The 20307-nt window shown below is 49.5% G+C and overlaps 1 protein-coding gene and 1 long non-coding RNA gene across 3 annotated transcripts; both read right to left on the bottom strand.

Annotated features, from left to right (window-relative positions):
- Positions 1 to 2581: 2581 nt before the first annotated feature.
- MEX3C (mex-3 RNA binding family member C) lies at positions 2582 to 19236 on the bottom strand. The gene is made up of 2 exons (XM_063321015.1): positions 18460 to 19236; positions 2582 to 4120 (listed from the first exon to the last, which is right to left on the bottom strand). Exons 1-2 carry the CDS (start codon positions 19094 to 19096, stop codon positions 2895 to 2897), a joined length of 1863 nt encoding a protein of 620 aa, XP_063177085.1. The 5' UTR covers positions 19097 to 19236; the 3' UTR covers positions 2582 to 2894.
- On the bottom strand, positions 11350 to 16698 carry LOC134508874 (uncharacterized). 2 transcript variants are annotated; one of them, XR_010069163.1, is made up of 4 exons: positions 15550 to 16698; positions 14336 to 15233; positions 13394 to 13506; positions 11350 to 12508 (listed from the first exon to the last, which is right to left on the bottom strand). It is a non-coding gene; the product is annotated as an uncharacterized LOC134508874 (long non-coding RNA). The 2 variants fall into 2 exon arrangements; XR_010069164.1 differs by having other exon boundaries at positions 15140 to 15233.
- Positions 19237 to 20307: the final 1071 nt, after the last annotated feature.

Below are 20307 nucleotides of genomic sequence, written 5' to 3'. Positions count from 1 at the left end.
GAAGACCATGTAACTGGACATCAGAAGGTCCTTTTGCAACGCTCTGTTGGAGCGGGGCCGGAGGAGGCCCCGGAGATGCTGGGAGGGCTGGAGCCCCTCTGCTGGGAGGACAGGCTGAGAGAGCTGGGGGGGTTCAGCCTGGAGAAGAGAAGGCTCCGCGGAGACCTTCCAGCCCCTTCCAGTCCCTCAAGGGGCTCCAGGAAAGCTGGGGAGGGACTCTGGAGCAGGGAGGGGAGCCATGGGACGAGGGGGAATGGTTTTAAACTGAAAGAGGGGAGAAGTAGATGAGATCTGAGGAAGAAATTCTTTGGGGTGAGGGTGGTGAGCCCCTGGCCCAGGTTGCCCAGAGAAGCTGTGGCTGCCCCATCCCTGGAGGGGTTCAAGGCCAGGTTGGACGGGGCTTGGAGCAACCTGGGCTGGTGGGAGGTGTCCCTGCCCAGGGCAGGGGGTGGCACTGGGTGGGCTTTAAGGTCCCTTCCAACCCAAACCGTTCTGTGAGTCTATGATGCTGGTTGATGCTCGCAACTACGAGTACATGGAGTTTATCCTGCAGCTGCACAGAAATAACTCCGAAACGCGAGTTCCTGAGGCTTGCGGCAACCTCCAGCTGTGCCCTCTGGAAGAGCGCACGGGGCTTTTTCAAGGCAGGGGGTAAAGCCAGCAATTAACGGAAAACACGATTCTTCGCACACGATGTCACCCAGCCACAGCACAGTCGGGGGGGACCCTCCTGGAGGGCGGGTGGAAGGGACAGGGGGGTGACAGCCAGCCCCAGCCCCCACCGGCAGCTCCGAGCGACAACCCTGAAGACAGCAAAACATTCAAGTTAATGGAAACAAGTCTTTATTAAGTAACTTTTAATATCAGAAAAATAAAACTCTTATAATTTCTCTTTACAGCAAATATATAATATCAGTGCTTTGGCCATCATAAGTTAAAGGCCCTTTTATCATAAAATATATGGTTTTTAAACTTTACTCAAATTGAATTTATAATCCCTATGACCTCCCTACATATACATAACAAAAAGTGTAGTAAAATTAGCAAATACTAAACTATCTCGATAGTTTATCATTCTTAAGTTTGTGGTTTTATAGAAAGGGTACACGCACCTAATGTCTCATCGGTTCCTTGGCTTATTAGTTGCGGTGTACGATGCAATAAAATACAAAATACATGCTCGGTGAACGTTTGTTCGTTATCTACAAGACTGCAGCTAGAGATTAGGTTTCAATACTGACATGTAACTATTCTACAAGCAATTATAGCATTAAAGTTACGCAGTACGTAATATGCCGTCAAGGCAACTCTTTATACTGAAAATCATAAAATAAAAACCGTTCTCTGTAAACTTTGATACGAAATGTAACTCTTCAAGTGGAAATAAAAAATAAACTTTTCTGTATATTTTACTAGTTCGATACACATAGAATTTCTTTTTGTTATTCCGCGGACAAAAAAAAAAAAGCTTCGTCTCGTCTCGGGAAAATAATGCTTCCAAAAAAAAAAAAAAATAGAAAAAATCCACCAGAACTCCACTTTGTGTCTTTTTTGTTTGTTTGTTTTTGTTGTTTTAATATATGCCAGCACAGATTTGGGAAGGTACTGAGGATGGAGGGAAAAAAAAAAAAAAAAAAAAAGCTCGAAACATCCACAGGTTGAAATGTTAAAAAGCGCATTCAAAAATACTGATTTTTAATATAATTTTTTTTTTTCCTTATGATTGGAAAGACAGTTTTGAAATGAAGTAAACTGATTGCAGGGCCACTGTCACAGCTGCTGCCATGAATAATACAAGGGCACGTACGCAACTTCCCCCCCCTTTTTTTTTTTCCTTTTCCTTACTAAAAATAAAATATATATTTATATATGTGCAAGACAAATATGGATCGAACATAAAAACGCTTCACATTTTGAAACTATATCACCTCTAAAAAATGTAATTTAAGAACAGCTCGATCGGACTCATGAACGGAATGTCAGCATCCCCGCTCTCAGGCGAAGTATGTGCATCCCAAAGCCTTTTCGGAAATGGGATGAAGCCAGCCAGACTTTTCCACATCACCATGAAGAAAAGCAGTGGGTAGGAATTCACAAACGGTTCCTGATCCTCTGAACATACGTCGGGCAAAAACGGAGGTGCATTGGACAGCTTTCCGCCCCCCCCCCCCTCTAATTTATTATCTGAACCTGCCAATAACATCATCCATTTCCATAATATTGAACTAGGCTTTAAAAAGAAAAAAAAAAAGAAAAAATCACCCCAAAAAAAGGTATTTGCAATGCTGAAGAATTAGGCATAAGTTGTCGAACGAAGCAAAAAAAAAAAAAAAAAGAAAAGATTTTCCCCAAACCTGTTTTTTTCAAAACTGGCAGTGTAAAGAAGGCAGCATTGGAAGTGTTGTTTGATATAGCGATAATGCCACAAACCCTCCGCGGCAGACGACGACTTCCGCGTTCAGGCGACGAGGTTCATCGCTGCCAGCCCGCAGGAGTCGAACGCTTAACAGAGATCCTTCAGAAAGCCTGTAAAATGGTGGTGGGGGGGTGTTTTTTGGTTGTTTTTTTTTGTTGTTGTTGGTTGTTTTTTTTTTTCTCTTCTTTGCGGTTGTGTCATCGCTGAAGACTTCCCCTCCCTGTGCCACAACATCCCACCTGCTGGATCTCTGCTAAACCACTCCATCTGCTTACACTGAACCGGACAGAGACCACCTGGCTTTAGTGTTACCGTAGCAGCCTTTTGAGAAAGTAGAAATTTATTAACAACTTCAGCCTAATCCCAAGAAAGCCCAACAGTCAGAATTCATTAGGAAGTTTACTAGAGGGTACCATTACACCCATGCCTTTAAGAGTTTTAGAAGTCCACATATATATAACAACATCTATATATATTTTTAAGAGTGAATTTGGATTGCCTGAGTAACCGCTGTCTGGCAAACGGGACACGATGGCGCTTCCTTCTCGCAGATTTTGTTGGCACACTCCATGCAGAAGAGATTGTGGCCGCAAGGGACCAGGGCCGCAATGACTTCGCTCTCGAAGCAGATGACGCAGTCGTGCTTCCGTCTCGACTCGGGGGGCGAGCTGGACGTGGAGCCGCCGTTGGAAGAGGAATAGCTGTTGGTACCATTGGAGAAAGCGGGGATGTAAATGGGAAGGCCGGTTTGGTGGCCGGTGCTGGGTGGGTCGCTCCTCACCCTCCTAGCCAACGGGTGATCCAGGCTTTCTGGAAAGGTGGGCGACAGGCGAGGAGTAGATGGCTGGCTCCCTCGGCGCTGAGGCTTGGCGTTATTAGCGGGGTCGCCGCCGAAGCCGGAGAGCGGGTTTACAGGTTCAAAAGGGGTCCAAATGGTTTGGGAAGGCGTCGGTAAGGAGTCATACGCGGGAGAGTCGACCGCGAGGTCTTCCGCGCCCACCGAAGGCAGCGTTTCTCCGAACCAGAAGTTGCCTGTGCTGAATGGACTCGTTGGGCTGAAGTCAGCCAATCTATTGCTTCCAAAATAGGAATCCGTGGAGCCACTTCCCAAGGAGCTGGAGCTGTCGTTTCTATAATTAGAAATCATTCTGGTGCGGCTAGGAGGGACAGGATTAGAAGCCAGCCACGCAGATCCGAGAGTGCCTCCTTCAAAGCTCACATCCGTACCGTTGTAATGGAAATCATTCTCTTCGTTCAGCTCGATGTAGTTGCCGGTACGCATGGCTATGTGCATCTCGATCTCCTCGCGCGCCCGGTCGACGTTTTCGGGCATTCCCGTAACTTCGAAGACGGGCTCCTTGTCTCTGCTGGGAGTGACTATGTAGGTATGGGTCTGCTGCTGAATTCTTTTGATTGTAGCTCCTTTGGGTCCAACCACCAGCCCGACTACACGGTAAGGCACCCTGACTTGGACCGTCGTCTGACCCGGCAGGTTGGGGGTACATGGCAAACCTCCCAGGGCAGGACCGTTCTTGTTGCGCGACGCTCTGATCATGGAGAAGTGTTCAGCAGCTGAGAGAATTTCCCTTTTGGCCATGGCTACGTCCTCTTTTCGTCCAGTGACAACAAAAATGGGTTCTTCTCCACGAACAGGGGTCTTAATGTAAGTATTCGTCTTGGCCCTTAGCGCTTTGATTTTGCAACCTGTTCAAAGGAAACACACACGCAAGTTTAGCAAGGCGTCCAAGTTTGGAAAGCCACAAGAAAGCCATCTATTTTAAGCTGCTTGAGAGTCTCACCAAACCATAGGGTGAAACCAGAAGCAGCTGTTTTTACCTCTACAAGCCACACTAGAGAAAGCAGTAACAACTTCTACCTATTATTTCCAAGCAGATCTCCGACACAAACTATTTTAGCAACCCTTCCTGCACCATTTTAGCCCATCATCTCCTCAATCGTTATCAGACGGTGAATAAACGCAGACGGCTTTTTCTCTACGACACCCACATTCACGATTAGCCTATAAACACAGGTGGATTTATTAATTTATTTTTTTTTCCCCATTGATTGGGTATCCTTCGGTTATTTCTAAGATCCCGCAAAAGGAGTAAAGGCTCACGCACACACGCACTTAAGTCTGCCGATAGAGTCGCCTTTCGCTGACGCGCACGACCTAAAAGCAAATTAAACATTTACGAGCGAGAGAAGGGTCAGTATCACAACCTGTGTGGGATATAGATACAATTATCGATTTACTGAGAACTCATTTGCTTCCCGTTACCAACAAGTGTTACTTAAACTTTGCTCTTCCCTGTGGGATGAAGGAGCCACTCCTTGAACCGCCAAGTAGGAGTTCAAGCAGTTTTGTCGCACGCAGATAAGACTTCCTACGGAATATTACATGCCGACGTGGAATTTTTCTCGTTAACCGGGTAAATACAGTCTGAAAGAGCAGCAGAAAGTTAATGGAACATTTCATCTTTTGATTCTTGGGGACTGAATTATCAAGTTTGCTGGGACACAGCGGCAGCAGGCTCTTTCCTAAGAGGCTTCAGGCGTTTTGGCAGGGCGCATACGGGAGCACCTTTTCCCCATCACAGGACCGGAAAAGCAGGCAGTGCAAAATTCGGAGAGACGAGCAGGTCCGTGACACGCAAGAGAGTCTACTGGCTTCAGGCTTGACTGAATGTAGCCTACATTAAACACAAATTCAAAACACTAAATGCCGTTTTACAGCGAACCTCATCTCGAAACAACTATAAGCAACGTTCGCAGACCAAGCGCTTCAAGCATCGTTTCACTTGCAGGGTGGAATTTGTTCCCGCTTTCCTCATTTGCTTTAAATATCTCGTAACTGTCCGGGTGCATGAAATAGTCTCTCGAAATGCTGTTTTGTCAGTCGCTTGCACCCGAGGTACCGCTAGCGATAATGATATTACACTTCAAAAGCCACTCAAAGATGCTGCTCTAATCAGGACTATCTACTAATATAAAAAAAAAAAAAGATAACAAATATGCAGATGCCGGTTGGAACAGAGGGAAGGAAAAACCTCTTCTCGCAGGGCCCCTGCACACAGCAAGGACAAAGGCTGAACACAACAGCCCTTTGTTTCCAGGACACAGCTGGAGAGGAAGTTCATTATCTTCAACAGCTCGTCAGGAGGGCTCTGGGAGGCCCTACCTCCACCAGAAGGAGGAATGGAGGAGCACCCGCAGATGAAGGAGGGGATGCAGAGCCAAGAGCCGAAGGAGAAGTTCAGCAAGAAGAGCAAACATCCGCAGGGCAGAACAAACCCATAAGCCTCAAAGCTCCCACTTACAGCCCACTGAGAAGGGCACCAGCGCTCTCGGGCAATTTGCCTTGACTCCTTTCATCTCTTCGGCCGCATTTCTCCCTACAAGTAAATCTGCTCGTCCCCTCCGCTCCCCGCGCCTTCACAGTTACTCAGAAAAGTTGGTGGGCCCCAACCTTAAAGCCACAAGAACCTCCAAAGCAGTGCCGCCGGAGCTTTCACATCGGTCAAACCCTCTTCTACCGCAGCACCTAAAACCAAAGTCAGCCTCCTGATGCCTCTCAATCATTCTCCAATTTACACAAATCACTTTCATTTACTCCGTTCCACCCGAGTGTATATTCTTATTTCATAGAAATTACAGAGGCAGCACTTAAAAGAGAATCCTAGCAGCATCTAGCATAAGATTTATATATCTAAAAATACATATAATTCATGATGATAGACCGTGATTCAGAGCCTACTTAATTCCAGTTCCCAGTGCCTTACCAATTCTTATAGTTTGTATTTTAGACAAACTTTCCTGAGTTTTTAGAAACTCAAATCCAGTTAGAACCCTGCGCCTTCAGCTTCCTTCTCCATTTCAGCTGCCAACTCCCAGAGGCTGCTTTGCCAGAGCCAGGTTTCCAAAGGGCTGCGGGGGGAGGAAAGGCCTCCTCGCCTTCCTCCCTCAGGCTGCAGAAGGGCACGGACCGAGGTGGGCAGAGCTGGTCTTTTCAGGTATGGGTCACGTACCTCAAAAGCAGAGGCCAAACATCGCCTCAACTGCCCTGCGGCGACAGGACAAGGCTTTTCAACGCCGGAAAGCTGGCTTCAGTGGAAAGTTGATGGTCAAGGTCAACTCTCAAACTTTTCAGATAAAGTTTGAAGGAACTGAAGAAAGTCACCACATACAAAACCCCAACGTCTCCGAATGAGTCAGTCCATACCCGCTGGGTTTTGGCTGCAAGGAGCCCTGGAAAACCCCAGGACAGACAGTCATGTCAACACACAGGGTCAGCAGCCCGTTAAACCGCTCCAGCGGGATGATCTCTCTATTTGCTTTTACTCAGCAGCTCTGGTTTCCCACCCTCCTGCCTTAGTCACTACCGAGGCGATGAGATGAAGGACGGCTGATCCCATCTCCTCTCTGACAAGTCACGGCATCCAGAGGCGCTGCTTGCGGCCACGATGACATGAGGTCGGCCAGCTACGAACTCACAGGGCCAAGGGATGAATCAAGAAGTTTCCCAATCTCCCGAGCTTAGACACAGAAAGACAAAGGGAAAATAAAAATAATAAAAAAAAAAATACACCGCCCCACACTTTTGCAATGTATCATCAGGTCATTGTATCCGAGATCTTGAAGTACAGAGATGTCAAAAGCCTGTGGAGGGGACTTCAAGACCGGAAATTCAATTTAAGCAAAACTTTCACAGTAATTTTAGGTTTTGGTGCGATAATGGAAGTCTGTTCGATACGAGTTACGTACTCGGTTCAGCAGTATAAGCATTCCTAAGCAGCACGCACTCAGCCATAAGCACATACTGACATAGCTCAAGCAAAAACCCTTTAGTTTTGCTTTCGTTTAGGCAAAGATTTAATACTTGCCTGCCTGGACACCCGAGGAGAAGCCGAGCCCGTACCCAGCCCTGCAGGCAGTGTTCATCCTGCGCCGGCTGATTTGCATCATTCTTCTCAAGCCTCCTCCCTGTTTTTTCCCTGAAGAGGATTATTTGACTAAACATTTTAAAACACAGTACGAACATTATACTCCCCGAGAAACTTAAGGGTAGCTCTGAAGGAGTCGTTTAACTCATACACCACCAGTTTTAAACGATGGAATGTTTCCTTCTTAAAAAAAAAAAAAGGTGCTAAAAGACAGATTCTTCTTTCCCCTCTCACTTCTCACGCCTTGAAGTGAGAGTGAAGCGCAGAACCCGCAGCCCTCACCCATCGGCTCAGCCCTCACTGTCCGACTTTCACCTCGCATCGTCACTAACAGGATGAGACACGTCAAACCCAGTCTCGGGCCATCGAGTCCACGAGGGAAAGTCCCCAACGGAGCCAAGTGCGTGCCGGCCTCGCACCACGCCAGGCGATCTGCCGCCACGAGCCAAGGAGCAGCCAAAAAAAGCATCCCTCCTCTGCGCAGCCACGGCGGGACCCAGGAGAGACGGAACCTTCCCCCCGTTTCTTTCTTCTGCTGAATTCACCTCAATGCCACACACTGGGAATGCGACAAGGGTTGATTTACAGATGAGGATCCCTTTGTTGTGTGGTCTCTTCCGAGCAGCTACACCGGGGGAAGGGAGTCCTTGGCGCTGCCGAGTACCCACGTTGGCAAAACGCAGCCTGTCATACCCTCATACCCACGTTCCTCCCACAGCTCTTGCCAAGCGCGGTGAAATCGGGGTTCAGGCCCACACGGGAACCCAAACCTTCTTACCATCACATCAGTTGAACCTTGTCTCCCTGCTCACATAGGGCTTTGTGGAAAAAAAAAAAAAAACAAACCCTGAAAAAATAGTTTACCTAAATAGAAGCCTGGAAATCATGGCAGGGAACAACCCACGTGAACCACAATCAATTGATAATACCAGTTTGTTCTCCTCCCCTGCTCCGGACGGGTACCTAGCTACAGAGATCAAAACTGAGAATCTCCTGCAGCTCTTCAGACACACAAATCCCGGGGGGAGACGCCAGCGCTGCCCCGGCCGTAAGAGCAGCCAGCAGGGCGATGTTGCATCAGCGCCGACGCAGCTCCCGCGCAGGAGGCAGGGCTGATGAGCAGCCCCGGCCAGACCTGGCATCCTCCAACTCGGCCCCGGAGCAACAGCGGGCAGCGCGGAGATCTCGCAGATCGGCCTCCACAGCTTGTCAGCACTAAAGAGAAAGCCGGGGTTCACAGGAATCTGTTTTTCAGTAGCTTTGCCGTTATCTGATGAAAGGCAATACCGTATTACGGCCTCCACTCTGACCACGGTCTTCAGAACTCTGACCACTGATTTTGTAACACGCTGACACGGCGACAGAGTAATTAGGGACATCAGCCTGGAACTGCCAGTAGAGCCACAGCTCGTTCCTTACCTAGAAAGTCAGGGCAGGGTCTGGGAAGCGCCTGCAGCCCCGCAGGGATGGCACAGCATCCTGCCAAGGAGAGAGGGGACGGCCCAGGGATTTGGTTTCTACCAACCTGCAACTGTCGTGCGTGGACACAGCTTTAAAGGTAGAGTCTGTTAAGCTGGCACAGCCCTTATTTCACTTGCTACGTCGCCACAAGCTTTTAATTGCAAAGTTGGAACTCCTGCAGCTAAGGTAACGAAGGATTTGCGGAGACTGAAACACTGACTGTACCATAAGGCTGCCGGGTCTGCCGAGCAGAACGCTGCCCACCTGATTAACAAACAAAGAAAAATTAATCTCCTTCATTAAAAACGACCTTTTTCAGAAGAGCTGTTCGTTCCCGCTGGTGGTACAAGCTACCTTCTCCTGCTTAAACACAGAGTGCTTCCTCTCAGTCGTGGCACGGCTAAAAATATCTATCCAGTTTGTGACTATACAGTAGAAAACTGATATATGCCCCATTTATTAAGCACACAGAGACGAAGCTGCACTGGGACAGAAAATGAACTCCTGTTCTAAATTGTTTAATGGTTAAAACTCCTTACACAGGCTGGCTACACAAGAAAATTAAGACCAGAACATTTTTGGCACTTCACCGGGTTAATAAAATCATGAAATACTACCTGCGGGCCGCTCGGTCGATAGACTGACTCTGGTTACTATCGCCTTTCACCCGAGATCAATTATTTCATCTCACACCCTGTTTTAATTCACAGACTGGAAAATCTCAACTCCTGACAAGCTTCGCTTTTTTTTTTTTTCAACCGGCTGTTGAATATGGTTAGTTGATTCAAGGAAGATGAAGAAAGTCATTTCTCTGCACTTGCAAAAGATGCTGATCTGCAAAAAACCCCCAGATCTACGTACTCAGGCCGCTATTTATCACCCCTCCGGCATTTTGATTTTAGGAAGGAAGGCTATAAAAATATCGCTTTTAAATTTTAAAGTTTGAAGAGACAAACTGCAATAATAGTAATTACCGGATAGAATATTTTGAAGGCAAGTTTTCCTTTCTTTTTAATGCAGCTTGCTCTCCAGCCAGAGGAAAGCTGAGAGACACCTCACCGAAGAGCACAGCACCCATCCTGCCGACAGGACTAGACCAACCACCAACAGCTTTAACAGCTCCCCATTAGCATTCTATAGCACAGACGATAGTCTGATCGCTATTTGGGTTAATTAGCCGGTAAGATTAGGGCTCCCATGTGACAACTAGGCATGACACATGCCAGAGAGCTAACAAATATGGAGACAGCAAGAGACGGGCGCAGGTCGCAGCTGGGATTTGCTCAAGCTCACGGGGCAGGTCGCTGGCAGGTTTGGAAGCAGAAGATGCCAGTCCCTGAAGAAGAGAGAAGGCCAACGGTTTAAACGGGGACATGGATGTACGCAGAGTTTAAGGGACAGCTGTTTCGTTCATCACCTAACGAACCAAAGCCACCTCCTCCACGGTGGTACCCAAGCTGAGGTTCCTTGGAGGTGGCCACATGAAGCACACAAGTAGAGTTGTGAGATTTACGTCCCCGGGCAAAGGCTTTTCCCGCAGGCTACCCAGGAGTGCTAGTATCACGGAATCACGGAACCTTCAGAGTTGGAAGGGACCTCTAGAGATCATCTAGTCCAACTCCCCTGCTAGAGCAGGATTGCCTAAAGCACATCCCTCAGGACTGCATCCAGGCGGTCTTGAAAATCTCCAGAGAAGGGGACTCCACACCCTCCCTGGGCAGCCTGTTCCAGTGCTCTGTCACCCTCACCGTGAAGAAGTTTTTCCGTGTATTTGAACGGAACTTCCTATGTTCTAGCTTGTGCCCATTGCCCCTCGTCCTGTCGCTGGGAACCATTGAAAAGAGCCTGGCTCCGTCCTCCTTAAACCCACCCTTTAGATACTTGTAGTACCTGCTCCTGCCCTTCGTCAGGTTGTATTTTTCAGATGGGCGCTTCCTAACGAGAAGCCACCAAGCAGAGCTCCTCAAATTTACAATCCAAAAAATGAGATACCAATCCCATTACAACCCAAAGCTTGGGAACAAAGTTCTGGCTCTCTGCTCCGGAGGGTGGACGTAGTAATGGTTTCAGAGAAGGACCGTACTTCAGAAGTGCTGCGCACCGGTAATAACCATCTTTCACGTCTATCTATAACGACACTACAATAAGCAATGCTACAAGTAGGTAAATTACTGTGTAGCACAGAGGAGGAAAAAAAAACCTCAACTGACAACCACTCTGATAAAGTTATTCCAAGAGAAGGGAAGATGACATACAAGTCCTTCAAGAAAAATAAAAACTATAGCATTTTCTACCAAAGACATTTTTCCCTGCCTCCTGACCCCCCTCATTAACTTACCCCTGCAATCAAAGGCTTTTAGTTACGCTGCAGTTAGCAAACCCCTGTGCCTGCCTGTGGAACATTTCAATATGAGTCACGCTATATATAGCGACCGAGACTGCTCCCATTATAATTCCACCACGCTTACCCATTTCTGAGGAACAACTGACCACTTCTTTCGCTTTGTATTTTTCACGTGTACGAATGCGAAGATGATACATGACTTTTTTTTTTTTTAACTTGTCATCATCCAGCTAGAACTACAGAAGGGTTTTTCGACAAGATACTTTGCAGAGTAGCTCTTCAAGCTGAGTGCACCAGGTGCTAGAGCCCCACGGGCTTGGATTTGTTGAGGTACCAGGAAGGAGGATGACCTGGAGATCTCAAGTACCTCAACCAAAAGGCAAGAAATCAGTGTCAACCACTCAGCTGGGTCAGATCACGGGACTTTCTTTGGTCCCAGTGCTGCCAAGCTAATGGATGGGAAAAGAGGGGAGTCCCTGCTGATGCTGAGAAAGCTTCCCAAGGGAAGGCTGCTCACAAGCTCTCAGGGACATTTCCCTCTTCAGGAAAAGAAAAGCCCGCGTTGAAGAACCGCGTACAAACTCTCTATTAAAGATTTCTTCGGTAGGTATCAATTTATCAATCGATTTATATATCAATCCAGCGCAGAACGAAGCAGTCAGCCTGCACACTGTTTCCTCCTATATGCCAGGCTGGGGCAATCTATCACACCAGCAGTCCCACAGCCAGAGGAATACTCCCAATTCCCAAGACAGATGGCAAGTCAGTAAACAAGTTACATGCAGCAAAAGAGCCAGCGGCCAGCAACTTGTATTATTAATTACTTGCACCACTGCAGCATCAGGAATGAGGCAGCAGCTGCTGAGAAAAATTAGAAAAAGACAGTAGAAGAAAAAGCAATAGTTATAAGAGAGGGACTAGGTACACCAAATAGAAGAACTACAGGAAAAAAAAGCTGTTTTCATTAAGAACGTTGATCTAGCGAATGAAACAGATTGGTGGGAGCAATAGCGCTGGGAAACCTGACCTGCAGAAGGAGGGTATGAAAAGGGACCACCATTCCACGTGCCAAGGTGGCCTGTAAAAGGAAGATTGCAAAAATCCACGCAAACCTTCACCTCCACCGAACCCCCCCATTCAAAACGCTGCTGGAGCTGTGTTTTTGAACAGGATTGCACGGCACGTGGTCAAACGGAAAATGGACGAGTAGGTAAAAAGTTGAAAGATGCTGTGGCTTTGTCAAGGGGAGCAGCAGAGGACTCGGTACAGACCACAGAGCTCCTGACTCACACCAGCGAGGGAAACCGAGATCTCGGAGGCTGGCAAGATCTCATAAAGGAATTCCTGAAAGAGAGACGAAAGGAAGACATTCTTAAAGAGTAACCGAAGTTGGAAACATCTGCGTGATTTAAAGCTTTTTGGCCTTTTCTTTTGATTAAGTGAAAACGTCCTAGTGCTCAGCAGCCTTTTTTTTTTTTTTCTTCGTTACAGCAAGTTCGCAACCCTATTAAATTTTTTTGCCTGCAACGAGGAATTGGCCCCGTGGGGCGGAGGTATTGCATCCAAACCAAATTTCAGATCTTTTGAGATACCCAACACTTTGTTTAGAACAAAAGTCCAGAAATTCGGACCACAGCATACCAGAAAAGAGGGTGACAAGGGCTAAGACAGGGAAAAGCACAAGATCTGCTGACTTTACTAATGGCTTAAAAAAAACAAAACCCAAAACCAAACCATAATTCATGGCTATTTTCTCAGGCCACAGCCAGGTTAATCCAGCACAGTTCGGAAGCACATTAATCAAGATTTCTTTTGTACGTGTGTGTTATGAACTTAAAAAAAACCGTACCCTTTTGGAACACAGCAGTTTTACAAGAAAAAGAAAAGGACCAGAGGGCTAGAAATTGGCACTTTGTGTCGCAAAGGTGTTTTATAATTTTAATTTCGGCTTCATCCAAAGATCCTTCTTACGCAGGTATTCACTTCTGGGGAATTCATAGGGAATTTCTGGCAGACTACACAAAGGGGAAAACCTCCCGAGCGCGCACGCACTGCGTTTGGTGCGCTTCTCACCCAACAAGCCAGACAAGAGCAGCATTTACGACTGAGGATTTATGATCCCAGCTGGAAAACCCGCACCCTTCGGACACACTTTGCAACTCGAGTTGGGTCTTTCGCGTAGCAGGAATGACAAACAGCAGAAGCGAAGTGACATTTGTCACACGGTACCGGAGCGCTAGGTCGCTGAAACTTCAGCGGCGGTTTCAGACTGTGCCAGCCCACGGTCTGCTCACGTGGTTCAGTTCCTGGAGTTCCAGGCTCTAAAAGCGACCAGACTTCAGCTTCTCAGAAAAAAAAAAAAAAAAAAAAAGAGCTTTTAGATAGGATTTCAACAAATAGCTCAAGTTTGCTTTCAGTCTTTAGGACAAGCTATTTAATAACCTGCTTGTTACAGAAAATGGGGAAAAAAAAAACCCCAAACCCTAAATTGCAACTGCCTTTGCAGCTTTTACTTCAAATAAGCTAGCTGAAGCTTGGCTGTCTGTGGCAATCAACTGATACAGAGATAGGTGATGACTTCAGTCACGCAAGTTAAACTGATTCTTGAGAAATCTTAAGCAGCCAGTTTAAAACCAATATGCAATTCAGACTAGTTCCCTACGCTTATGCCAACTACTCATGGGTCAGCGGTTAATAACCAGCCAAGGCTACCTAAGTATTATCCGTAATTCGGTGACGTTACTATCCCAGAGATGCAAAAACCAGAGATACGGTTCTTTCTTAAAAGGGCTCTAATTATCCTACCCCAGGACATCTCCGCGCTATACTCGGCTAACGCACAAGGATTTGCCCCAGGATTGTTTTAATGCTGTTTCCACTCCCCGAGAGTGATAGCTGTTGTCTTTATTCAGCTGGTCAGCTATGCTAGATAGTTAGCAGCTACCAACTTATCAGAATTATTGTTTTTATTTCGAGTTACAGGACTATTTCAAGCAAAGCCGTATTTTGCTCAAGAGCCCACATTCAAAAGCAAAAAAGCAAAAAGGACTCCGAGATCATGAAATATGCATAAAAAGGTTATTTTAGTTGCAAGACTGTCTCATGCAAAGCAGATTTGTCATTATCGATTTAATCAGTGAAATGGGATGATATCATTCCTCCTCCTCTTACTCATCCGGGGTTTGGAGACTGCCCTGCCCGTTTGGAGTTCTGCAGCCGTCACCCGAACTATTCTTAATGAAGAAAGAAAAGCATCAGGCTTCAGAGTTAAGTAGCTCCAACTCGAGTGATGTCTTCGGGAGAAAAAAACCCCAAACACTATCGTCAGCTTTATCGAGGATATAAACTCTTGGAAAACCACATTACTTGGAGAGTCACACTGCTGGAATGCATTAGCAAATATATTCCAACCATCATTAGCTGAAGACGGTTAATGCCTTCAAGGATGAAGCATCTCTCTATAGGACAGACTTCTGTCCCTTCCAGCACCTTTCAGGTTTTCTGTTGTTTGCGTCTTCAGACACCACCCCTCTTTTTGCATTATTCAAAAGAGCTTAAACATGTCTTTTGGGGTTTTTTTTTAGCATAGAGAAAGTAGCAGGGGGCACTGAAGACTCCCAAGTTAAACTTGCCAAATCCTTCTCAAGGCCCACCAGGCCATGGCAGAATTGCCACAGAAAATCACCAGCTTTAGAGATTAAACCAAAATCATCCCAAGTTAGATATCCAGAAGCTGGGGTTTGTGGGGTCTTTAAGTCTGGCTACGAGTTTATATAATTCTGGTATGTGCCCTATGCCAGGTTTTCTCAGGCAAACAACAATCACCTCCTCAGCAACGCAGCTTTCTTGCTCCCATTCCCAAGGGCGCTTCCTCCAGCTTTATTTTATTTTTCTTAAACCAATGCAAACTGTCCGTATGTGGGATTTTTAGCCACTGACAGCAAAGGAAGTCACTCGTCTGACCAGCCAACTTACCGAAGGTTGGATTCAACAGCTAGTTCAAATTCATACAGGAAGCCTGTACAATGCCATGAATGGAATCTAGTTTTCCTGGCTCCCAGTCACATGCCTTAACAAGAATAAAAGGATACAAATATCTTTTCCTTTGTTGTTCACCTTTGAGATTCTTCCACTTCAAAGACTACAAAGAATTATATTGCGCTAGCCCAAGCAGCGTCTGTCAGCTTCATTTTGGGGGGGGGGGGGGGAGGGGGAGGGAGGGGGGCAAGGGCAATAAGAAAAGGTTGAGAATATTTAAGATTTAAAAAAAAAAAACCAACCAAAAAAAGCACAAAAAGCTGGCAGGTTTCAGAAATACTACAGGATATTTTTTTTTTTTTTTAAAAAAGAAGGAACACCTACTATTCATGAAAAGAAAATCTTACTTAAGCCTTTTCCGGGTGTCTTTTACAGTGATGTAAATGCTTCCAGCGGCAACACGTTGAAGTACTGTCACAGTAACCCAGCGGCCTCCGACGGAGCTTCGGGAGAAAACCATCAACCACAAGGTATGTTTTTCAGGCACTCCGCACCTTCGATGGCTGTGACATCCCACCTCTCCGCACGGCCACCAACACAGCAGGGCTGTGGGAACGCCACTTCACTCCTGAAGTGCTGTATTTATTTCTGAAACTTGCACGTAATTAGGGAAGACAAAAAAAACAAACCCAAAACATTCCATGCAAGCGCCATAAGGTTTTCGCTTATTTACAGCCCTCTTCAGGACCAGGGGCTCCTTCGGTCTGATAAACAGCATCTGGAAATTCTCTTCCTCCGTGCGAAAAATTAAATTTGGATAAAGAATACCGTGGAATTCCGATTCTCATTACTCTTTCACTTAGGGGGTTAGGATTTACAAACAACACGCTTTCAGACACAGCAGTGAGGCCTCCAGCAAAGCCCAGATCAAACTCAGCATTCCTGGTATTTCAGAGCTGATGTGTTCAGGCCGCAGACATTTCAAGTTCCTTTTATACCTCAAGAAGACGGCAACAGAAAGAATATAAACTTAATCTCTGGGCAAATCCATCAGAAGTTACATTCCAATGACATAATTGGATATTAAAGCGCACAGAGGAGCCTGGCATAAAACTTCAGCTGAATTCGTTCAAGATAACGCAACCAGCTGGTTAACGATGTGTGCTAGGAAGAGAATATGCAGTGTTTGGATTCTCGGAGAAAACAGAAGGCTCAGCGGAGGATGGAGGCAGCCCAAAACGACGAGACTCTGCCAGGCCAGAGCACAGACCCACGGCAAAGCAGGTGGACGAGAGCGCGAGCGCCTCTGGGCCGTAAAAGGAGACGCAAGGACTAGCATTTCGAAGAAATTTAACAAATATTTAGCAGAACTAATACAACTTATGGAAGTAGCTCTTCTAAGCATAGGTCTCCCCCTGTATGAGAATTTTGAAGGGCCTCCTTACACAAAGCTTTCAGGCAAATAAGCATTTTTTTAGCTCTCCCTCCACTCCTGCTCCTTCCTCTTCTGTAGCCCAAATTCTTTTTATGATACAATCCCTCCCCGCCGAGGCTAAATATTTTATCACAAGCCAAACAGTGGGACATCAGATAAGAAATAAAAGCAGAAGCAGCAAACGAACTCTTCAGGAACAATGATTCTATTTTTATGCAGGCTCCATTATCTTGTTTTTAAGTGACTCAAAGTGCTGAGAAATATACTACAGAGAACAATCCTGATCTGCTGGAGAATAAACACAGCAGCTTAATCGGTCCTTGAAGCCCAATAGTTTGTATTTTGCTTTCAGAGGACTGTAGCAATAACCATTTTCAGTTCTGTTTTCCATCTCCCCACCCCCCCACCCCCCCCCGACTCACCATCCCCAATGACACATGAGCAAAGCCTTAAGATGTTCAAACACTATTTCTTGGAAAAGATATTTTCTGCTTCCGAACAGAACGGGCTCGTCTGCATCGGAGGAAGCTACCTGCCAATTTCTGCAGCGCGGGCGTCGGTTCTCCCTTGACACACCCAGCGAAAAAACCACCCTCAGCCGCTAAAAGCCTAAAATAAATGTAGAAAGAGAAAAGAAGAGTCTGCCCGAGCGTCGGTGCTCAGCAGGCATTTCTTTAGCACCACATTGGTTTAGACCAACGTTACTATTTCCTCCATACTCGAGGGGAAAGAAAAAAAAAAAGAAACAAAAGCCACATTGATGTCGAGAGACCAGACAGCATAACCGCTCGTTATCTGAGCCCATCAGCAAACAAGACACACCACCCCCAAACCAATACAGAATAACACAGAAAGGGAAGAGGAAGAGAGCGGCGACTTCATTGTCTGCGTTTCCACACCTACACTCCACGCCGCTCAGCGCTTCCCTTCATACAGAAAAGGGGCTTTTAAAATTAGGTTCGCCGCCAAAAAGCTGGCGAGAAACGTCATCTTTCGAACTCCTCCAAGCGCGGCTCCCCCCGAGAGCACATGAAAGGCCGACAGCGAACATGACATCACCGGTATGACCTTATCCCGACGGCGTAAGAGAGACCCGCGGAGGGGAGCAACAGCGATCAACAGGAAGCCACAGCCCCAGCAGAAAGAACAAGGGCTGCCGCACAGGAGAGGGCCGCACGTGGCTCCTTTCTCCACCTCGCTGGCTCCCGGGGTCCCACTTTCTGGAAAGCTGCCGGAACAGCGTCAGCCCACGCCCTGCTCTGCAAGGCGAGCTGAGGTCCTCTAGCCAAAAAAAATAAAATAAAATAAAATAAAAAGCCTTGGTAAAACACGGGCCAAAGCTCCTACGGTGAAAAGCAGCTCGTTACCGAAGACCACAGGCCGAGTGTCACTGAAGACCAAACCCTGTGGCCAAGACCTACCTGGACGTAGCCAGGCCACCTACTGTGGCCCAGGGTCTACCTGGACAGGGCCAGGCCATCCACCGCGGCCCAAGCCCCGCCTGAACATGCCCAGGCCACCAACTGTGGCCCAGGCTCTACCTGGACAGGGCCAGGCCCTCCACCGTGTCCCTGGAGAGGCTCAGGCCACATAATGCCTTTTACAACCCAAGCGACCACCACCCGAAGGCCTGAGCTAGCCCAGGGCTCGCCCTCGCCCCTCACCTGGTGGCAGGGCCCGAGCCGGCGGCCTGTCCCCGCGGTGGGGGGAGGCAGGCCCTAGAGGGGCACGAAGGGGCTCCTCCGGCCGGCTCCGAGCGGGCTGTGCGGGGACAGGCCCCCCGCCGAGCCCCGGGGAAGGGCGGCAGGCCCGGGCCGCCCCTCGGCCGTCCCCCCCAGCACTCCCCCCCCGCCTCCGCCCCTCGCCCCGGTCCCCCACTCACCCTGCCGCCCCACGATCTCGGCCACATGCTCGGAGCTGGGCACCGGCACGCACTCGGTGGTGTTGACGCTCTTTCGGCGGAGCAGCGCCGCCTGCTCGCCGTTGAGGCCCGCCGCCCCCCCGGCGCAGGCCTGGGACAGCATCGCCGCCATCATGCCCTGAGGATCGTCCGCCCCGCAGAGCGGCCCCGCCGCCGCCTCCTGCGCATCGAAGGAGGGCGAGAGCAGGACGGAGCCCAGCGCCGGCAGCAGCGGCAGCGGCTGGGAGGGCGAGGAGGACGAGGAGAGCAGCAGCAGCGCGGCCGGGTCCTCCTCCTCCTCCTCCTCGTCCTCCCCCGCCAGCAGCTCCTCCTCCTCCAGCTCCAGGTCTCCCTCGTCCCCCGCCGCCACCGCCTCCTCCTCCTCCTCCTCCGCCCCGCCAGGCCCCGGCTCTCCGGGGGGGTCGGGCAGCGGCGCCAAGCCCGCCCGCCGCCTGCGGGCTTGCCGCCGGGCTACCCGGTCGTGGAGGCCGAGGCCGGCGAGGCGCTGCTGGAGCAGCAGCAGCGGCGGGTGGTGGTGCCGGAGGGGGGGAAGGAGGCGCGGCGGCTCGGCGGGCTCGGCGGCGGCGGGGGAGGCCGCGGCGGCGCTGCCGCTGGGCATGGCGGGGGGGAGGCGGGCCGAGCCGAGCCGGGCCGGGCCGGGCCTAGCGGTGCGGGGCCGCCATAGCCGCGGCGGGCAGCGAGCGTGGCGGGCGCGGCCTAGGCGCGGGGGCCGCGCTGCTCAGCGCGCCTTTTGTCCCATGGCGAGCCCTCGGCGGCGGCCGCGGGCGGCGGCGGCGGCGGCGGGGCGGGGCCGGAGGGGCGGGGCAGAGGCGGCCACGCCCCCTCCGCGCCATTGGTCGGTAGAGCCGGTTCCTGGGCGGGGCCGGCGGGGGGCGGGCGGTACCCGCTCGTCGGGCGGGGCCGCGGAGACACCCCCCACCACCACCCCCCCCCCCGCCAGCGGGGTCGTTCCGGGTCTGACTTCACCCGGAGGAGGCCCCGGAGATGCTGGGAGGGCTGGAGCCCCTCTGCTGGGAGGACAGGCTGAGAGAGCTGGGGGGGTTCAGCCTGGAGAAGAGAAGGCTCCGCGGAGACCTTCCAGCCCCTTCCAGTCCCTCAAGGGGCTCCAGGAAAGCTGGGGAGGGACTCTGGAGCAGGGAGGGGAGCCATGGGACCAGGGGGAATGCCCTCAAACTGAGAGAGGGGAGATTTAGGTGAGATATTGGGAAGAAATTCTTTCCTGTGAAGGTGGTGAGCCCCTGGCCCAGGTTGCCCAGAGAAGCTGTGGCTGCCCCATCCCTGGAGGGGTTCAAGGCCAGGTTGGCCGGGGCTTGGAGCAACCTGGGCTGGTGGGAGGTGTCCCTGCCCAGGGCAGGGGATTGGAACTAGACGATCTTTAAGGTCCCTTCCAACCCAAACCATTCTGGGAAGTCACAGGTGAAAATTTTCAGGCCAAACATGAAGGAACTTGTTTGAAACTGTCATGTCCTGTTTTCAGCTGGGATGGAGGTGACAGCCCAGGGCTGTGTTTTGGGTCTGGGATGGGAGCGGTGTGATGGGGCACTGGTGGGTTTGGTTGTTGCCGAGCTCTCAAGGTCTTTTCTCCTCCTCACCCTGCCCCATCAGCAACGGGGGCTGGGGGGCACAAGGGCTTGGGAGGGGACACAGCTGGGACAGGGGACCCTAGCTCACCATAGGGACATTCCGTGCCACGTGGCGTCATGCTCAGAGTATAAAGCTGGGGAAGAAGAAGGAAGGGGGGGATGTTGGGAGTGACGGTGTTTGTCTTCCCAAGTCACCGTTACCCATGACGGAGCCCGGCTTTCCTGG

This window comes from Chroicocephalus ridibundus, chromosome Z (genome assembly GCF_963924245.1).
Source record: "Chroicocephalus ridibundus chromosome Z, bChrRid1.1, whole genome shotgun sequence".
In the NCBI taxonomy this organism is placed as follows: Eukaryota; Metazoa; Chordata; class Aves; order Charadriiformes; family Laridae; genus Chroicocephalus; species Chroicocephalus ridibundus.
This window is presented reverse-complemented; position numbering and strand designations above follow the sequence as displayed.